Consider the following 7,313-nt stretch of genomic DNA (forward strand, 5'->3'; position numbering starts at 1 on the left):
AGTGTTACTAGCAATTGCCGTTTCTAATGGATGGACCTTAAATGCAACAAAATAAAATATTTAGCTACAGAAGACAATCAGTGATGTTCCAGAAACACCAGACTGCTGACATCCAAATAGCACCAAAAGGTAGTTTTGGTAAAGATTTCATAGAAAACCCTTAAGAGGTCTGGAATTAAAACAAACATGAGTTCCAGTAACTGGAACAACCATTAGCTATTGAGTGTCCATGCTCTTTTGGCTCAGTCTTACACGGTTTCGTTTTTAAAAACCAACCAACCAACCAACCAAACCACCAAACCACTATTCCAAAGTGCTTATTTGGAGATCTCTACAGAGAGATACAAGAGAAGTGTGCAATTCTTGTCTGGGACAAAACTTTAGAAAAATATTATTTTTGTTCCAAAACAGGTAATTTTGAAACATTAAGAAGTTTTGCTGGACAGAAAAATTACTGTGCAGTTCTATTATCCACTAATAATCCGTAAGGATACAGAAACAGATTTAGGTCCAAAAAATGTTTGGAGAACACCTACTTCCGGTTCAGAGTAAATAAGATATTGTTTTTTTCATATTCCTTCCATATGAAAGTAAAGATATATATCTATTAATCCATTAATTTATGGATTAAACTAGTATTTACTTACAGCCAATAAGCTGATTCTACAAAAAGAAGTGTTTCCTTTAGCACATATTGACTAATAAAAATAGCCTCTGTAACCTTCTTAATAAGAACTCTAATTTTTATTTATAAAATGGTAAATTCTAATATTCATCCAAAGGCAGAATAATACAGAAAAATCCTGCAATAACAGAGAATATTAAAAAATTAGGATATCACAGATAAGCAAAAGGCCCCAGAAGTCTGTGTTGGTAACAATGTGAATTCTTCTTATGCATACTGTCCATTTCACTCTGTATCATGAAGTTCATTTTCTAACTTTAGATGATTTAATTTTCTTTATGTCACGGCTTTGCAAAATCAAGGTCCCATTTCTGAATTTTCCAACTTGTCCTGCAGGCCAAATGCTAGGCACTGATTTCTTCCTTTTGGCCTTCCTGAAATAGAGAGAAAAAAATTAAAAGAAACAGCAGAAACACAAGTAAACACTTAATATGGTGAAAAAGACACCTCTTTATGGAAAGTTTGGTATTATGGAGTATCAAACCACATTACATAAAGATTTCAGAACATTTTTTCTGCAGAGACATGCAAAATTTTCAGCACATTACAACGTGATTTACATTTTTAAATGTTTAGAAACACAATTTTTGGATAGAGGAGGAAGATAGAGTATGGAGAGAACCTGCTGCACTAGGATTAGGAAATGTCAGCTCACTTTCAAGCCTCTGTATACTGCAGCCTGTGCTTTGCAGAAATTATTTCTTATGGTAAATGCTCTGTGCAAGTTGTGTGTCATGAGCCTGCACACAGGATTTTCAACCCTCTGACCTCCAGCTGCAGTCTTAAGATGTGTTGAGGCAGAACTGACTTACTTTCAAGTAAAGCTGTGGAACTGAAGCCTCTGGAACTGCTAGGCAGAGCAGTGTCACCAGTTTTTTTAAGAGTTCAGCACTTGGAGAATTTTGTCACACTGTGATGTGCATAATTCTTGGAGTAAGGCTGTGCAATTACATAGGGGAGATACACTGGGGAGACCACGTTAAAGATACCTCACCTCTCCTTCTGTTCTTTCTGCTTCTTCTTCTTAAGAGAATCACCTTTATGTTCCTGTTTTTAAAGACACATATTTTAATGAAAAAGGAACAGAGCACATTGGTTAAACAACCACCTGCACAAATACGTGCAGTAAGTAGCCTTTGCTCCACAGAGCAGCAGGCACTTAAAGCAAGCTGGGAGATCTGCTGACAGCACAAGTGGTGCAACACATTGTGGAGCCACTGCCAGAAGTGCCCAGAGCCCTTCCTAATGCCTGATGGAAAGCACAGCCCACTCATGACCAACGTGCTGTCCTTGCCACGTGCAGAAGCAGAGGCTTCCTTCTCGGGCATGTGACAGATCCCAGGGTCAGAAGATGGGACTTGTTACCAGGCAGGTGTGTCCTGTCACCCAGCTGAGGGCAGCTGTCAAATAGCAAGGTTCAGCTGTGACTGGTCATGCACTGGATGCACTTTAAGTAGGTCCCTGGGAAAGAGGGTGGCAGGAAACGGGCTGATAGAGCAATTACCGACCCCACCAGCCTGCTCCCACCTACATGAGAAGGCTTCATAGGGAGGCAGAGAATAGGCTTAGAGCCAGATGGGCTGTGCTAGAGGAGGATGCAACAGAAACCTCACCCTTGCTTTAAATAATGAGTAAGATCTTAGATTAATAGTCTGATAAAAAAGCAGCTGAAGATCCGGCTCTCTGTGATTAGACAACATGAAACAAACTTTAATTGGAGACCACTTTGTTTCCTCTTAAGAGGAAAGGTTAAAAAAAAAAACCAAACCTGCTGATTTTGTGTCATCAGTCTATCAGCCTGGAAGGGTGAGGCAGTGAGACTGACCACACCACCAGCCTAACTCTGTGCCTTCATACTGCACACAGCAGTCTTGACCAATGAGATTAATGCTGTGGGAGCCAGGAACCCAGGCCACAGGGAACAGCAAGTGTCAAGCTCGGGCACTCCTCCTGCACCTGAGGCATTATCTGTCAGACTCTTGGGCTAGCTCCTACACTCTGCCTTTTTATACAGAAAATTTCACACAAACCTTTTCCTTATCAGCATCCTTTGATGCTTTTTTCTCTTTCAGTTTCTCTTGGTAAGTCCTGTAGTTCACATGTGCCTTTTTGGGCGGCTGCAACAAAGATTGGGAGGAATACTGCTGATTAAATCTTCAAATGGGTTCAAAACTTATTTACACATTTGCACAGACAGTATTTTTCACGTGGGGGTGGCAAAACATTAAAAATGCTTATTTCTTTTTGGGTCAGAGGAATGGACTTAAAAGATGTCAGGTAGTCACGAATTGTATCTTTCTTGTGAAGACAGCAGAGAGACAATAATGTTCTGTTATCAGTCCTACAAGGTTTACACACATACTCTGAGCAAGGAAAACCAACCCACTTCCCAAAAAAACACCTAAAACATTATTTTTTCTTTGACACTAGTTATGATAAACTAAATACTTTTCTCCATCTTAACTCACTCTGAGAATGAAGTTTTAAAAAGTGAGCCTCTCTCTCCAACTATTAATTTTTGAATGGCCTGATTAAAAATTAGTAAATGTTGTTTTTCAGCCTGATCCAGTCATATTTCATCTATACTATTTCCCTGATAACCCAACCATACTAATTTTCCAATCATTTATGGAAAACAGACAAGACAGAACAGATGATGTAAAAGTTAGAATGAAGTGGGAGAAGGGTCAGGGCAGGGGAATTTGTGTTTTAAGAGAGTAATATCAAAGCCCTTCATGTTCTTCACTGCTTTTCTGCACTCTAGCAGCTGGGTGACCCCCAGCACAAACCAAGGGACAGTTACCTTGGCTCCCAGCATGATAGCTCGCTCCTGTTCCCAAGCACGTTGCTCTTGCTTCTTGTAGCCAGTGATTCCAAACTTGTGCACTTCCAGGCGAGCCTAGAACATTACAGAAAATGGCAGGCATTTCATAATGTCCAACTTGCTGTAAAGTAATGCCAGGAAGAGTGCAACAAAATCATACTCCTGAGGAAATCCTGGCTAATACTAGAAAATGGCAAGCTATAAAATAAAACTGAGTTCAGAGCTATACTGCAGAGCAGTTAACCACTGTCCAACTAATCTCTGGATGGTGAGGAGTGTCAAGGGGACAATTTTCAACTCTCCTCATTTCACATAAAGTAACACATGGAATGGAATTCCTCCATGTAAAAAGTGAGCACTTAACCACTGAGAAACGTGAATGGGCAGAGGGTGGTTTGACTACACACATATGTACAGTTAACATTATACAAGCAGACCTTGGCAAAACCACTAATGAAGCCATAATCCTTTTAAAATCTGTGATTAAAACCCCACCCTTCTTAGCAATACAGAGCTCCATGCAGAATCTCCAGTGAGAGATTCCACCAGATCATAGCATATCCCTGAGCAGCAATTAGGCACATAAAACAACTTGCCCAGATCTGCAAATAAATTAGTAGCTAAGGTGTCAAATGCTAGTTACACTCATTTAAGAACAGATGAGAATAAAAAAACAAACGGAAAAAGCCATTTGTTGTTTCAAAACCAGATGCCAATAGGTTTTTTTTTTCCTTCCCACATGAAATGTCAGAGATTTAACCACAGGCCTGAAAGAACTACGCTAAACACTGTGGGAACTCAAGCACCTTTACACATCCCCCTCAAATTCTCACTGGAAGACCAGAAAGAAAGGCCATGAAGTTGTAACACACCTCTCTCCACATGGAGCAGTTGACTGCTGCCAGCCTGCTCCTCCTTTGGCGTGGCATGTAGCCAGAATTACCTATTAGGAAATCCTCAATTGCAAGAGATAGCCATTTCTGGAAGGGTTGCCCATCAGTCCCATCATAGCTATCTCAAGTATACACATACACACAGCTGTACACTAAACTAGTGACATTAGTCTGATCCTACTGACTTACCTTTTCGAAGTTAAATTCTTGTCCGACTGCATTTTTCTCTTCATTCACTATGTGGGTCTACAAAAAAAAACAAACCAAACAATTTCAAATTAATATGATAAGTAACACCAGTATAAATGCTGATTGGGATAGCTTTTTGAAAAGCAGTGAAATGTAAACTCAGTTGCATGGAAGAATACACAGGTTTCCAGCAGTATTTTTTTCTAGCTTTATTATCTGGATCTATTAAAACAGATCGTTTCAGTGGCATTTTTATAAGTAAGTAAAACTGTCACATGTGAGCTATGCATCACGCACATTTCCAATTCCAAACCTGTACCAAACAGCTGATGTAGGATAGGGCATGAATTTTAAGTCTTTTTTTTTTTTTTTCACACAGTGCAGTGGTAATAGTGCATGTACTCATTTCTGGGGAACCATGAAGAGCAAGCTTAATTCCTAACTGCATGGACATACATATATTAGTGTCAATATCCAGCTTCACTAATGCCAGAGAAACAGCTCCAAAGGGTGCACTGTCAGCAAATGGCAGAACCCACTTAGCACAGGCTGAAGAAAGTACTTGCTCAAAATGAACTCAGTGAAAACTACATCTTTTCTACTCCACGGTTTACACAGAGACTTTTCATCAGCAGTTCTCAGTCAGGAGGGGGACTCTCCAGGGGGAACAGACTATATCCTAGGAAGAAAAGGAAGTACAGAATTCCCACGGAGAGAGTTCCATGCTTGCTTGTCACAGCAGGGTCCCACATGGAACACTGTGGAGCAGTTACAAAATCTCCCAGGGTTATTTTAGACTGTCTGCTTTCTGATTTCAGGGAGGATTTACTGAGCCACCTCTCTGAGTGGAAGCTCTGCCCACTCCCAAGCACACTGATGCAGGCAGGCAAACTGCCACCTGTTCAAGAGATTACCCTGTTCACCTTCCCTGTTTGCTCCCAAGGGTACAATCCACTCAGAGGAAACAGGAGTACTACATAAGCATTCAAGCTGAACTGAAATATGTTTCATGCATTTCCTTTTCACTCTCCAGGACCTCAGGGCACACTGACTCACAGGTTCAGGCCCAAGGGTTACACCAGGGCTTCCCTCAGCATACACCACAGCCAAACTCCTCACAGCTCTGCAAAGGCTTCTACACAGAATTGCAATTTCAAATTATAACCACAAATAAACCCAGTTATCTTCAGAGCATTTTGCTAACAAACCTAACACCAGTATTTTCAGGTAGAAAAACTTAAGCTATAAAAACCTTAAGAAAATTTTTAGAGGAAAACATACTGGAAAAAGCACAAAAGTTTATGGATTCAAACAACTGCTTGAGTCTCTTGAAGTTCCCAAGTCCAAGCCATCAAACCCCCAATATCAGTAAGTTTCTTGAATTTAAGACAACTATATGTTGGCCCATCAGAGCTTATTTTAGAATAGGCTTCTGATGGTATGGCCATAAAAACAACTCAAGGAATACAAGCAGAGAAGCTATAAAATCTGGAGACCAATCAACCTCTCTGCTCAGCTGCCAGCCAAACCTATCCAGACATCCTAGTTGAAGCAACTCAGCTACAGTTTTTGGTAGTGCAAAGCAGTTTAGCAGCGACAAACCAAACCAGAGGACTGAGATCTAATGCTGTCATGCCTTCCCCCACTGACTACCCAACACCGATCCTCTAAGACAAATGCTGTTGCCAATGGCTCAGTGCTGCTGTGATGCCAGAGAACAGAAGCAAGTTTTGGCACCTCACATCCACAGCTACTGACAGGAATAGAGCTGCACACAAAAGTCCTGGGCACTGAAGTAACCAAGAGGCTTTGCTTTCCATTCTTTTCACTTCTTGCCGTAACATCATGCCTGTCAGCAAATCAATTTATTTTGCCGAAATGCGCCTATTTCAAATACAGGATTCTTATCCAGAGATCTTCTGAAATTGAAAATGGCCCTCAAGTCCTGTCCCCTCGCCTGCTTCTTCCTGCCCGTTTCCAGCAGTCCCACTGGCAATCAGCAGGACCAGATGCCATGGAGCTGGGCACGCGGATCGCCACAGCATCCTTCCAGGCAGCTGTACCAGCGAGAGGGACAAACACAGCTCGCCGCGCAGGGAGCGCACCCCGCCCCAGGGGCCCGCCCTTCGGCAAGGGGAGGCTGGGGGGCAGCGGGGACCCCTCGCCCGCCCGGCTCTACCTGTGCTGGGCCGGCGGGCGCTGCCGCGGGGCCGTGCCGCTCCTTCCTCTTCCTCCCGCGGAACACCACCACCTCCACGGCCGGCGGGGCGGCGGGGGGCGGCGGGGCAGCGCCGGCGGCGCTCAGCTCGGCTCGCAGCTCCCCGAAGAAGCCGCGGGCCCCGCGCCGCCCGCCCGCCGCCGGCTGCGGCCCCCGTCTCTCCTCCTTTTCTTCTTTCTCCGCCGACGGTGGCACTGCTCTCGCTTCGCCGTCCTCCGCAGCGCCCCGAGCGCCGCTGGGCTCCTCACCTGCGCCGAGCACATGCCGTGGGTCAGCTCCGCGCCGCCGCCGCTCCGCAGCGCCCACGCCCGGCCCCCCTCCCCTCCCTTCCCCGGCCCCCAGGGAGGACCGTGGTGCCGGCGGAGCGCCCGGCCCAGCCCCACGCACCCACCCAGGTCGTACAGGGCGCCGAGCACCGCCTCCAGCCGGCGGCGCGGCTCCCGCGGCCCCATGGCTGCCGCGGCCGGCCGGCGTGTGACCCCCGGCGGCTGCCGTCGCACCCGA

General features: G+C 44.6%; 1 protein-coding gene across 1 annotated transcript; it reads right to left on the bottom strand.

Annotated features, from left to right (window-relative positions):
* Positions 1-722: 722 nt before the first annotated feature.
* On the bottom strand, positions 723-7,313 carry C3H1orf131 (chromosome 3 C1orf131 homolog). The gene is made up of 7 exons (XM_066315760.1): positions 7,201-7,313; positions 6,771-7,057; positions 4,592-4,648; positions 3,489-3,584; positions 2,716-2,802; positions 1,680-1,732; positions 723-1,059 (listed from the first exon to the last, which is right to left on the bottom strand). Exons 1-7 carry the CDS (start codon positions 7,259-7,261, stop codon positions 930-932), a joined length of 771 nt encoding a protein of 256 aa, XP_066171857.1. The 5' UTR covers positions 7,262-7,313; the 3' UTR covers positions 723-929.

This window comes from Sylvia atricapilla, chromosome 3, assembly GCF_009819655.1.
Source record: "Sylvia atricapilla isolate bSylAtr1 chromosome 3, bSylAtr1.pri, whole genome shotgun sequence".
Lineage (NCBI taxonomy): Eukaryota > Metazoa > Chordata > Aves > Passeriformes > Sylviidae > Sylvia > Sylvia atricapilla.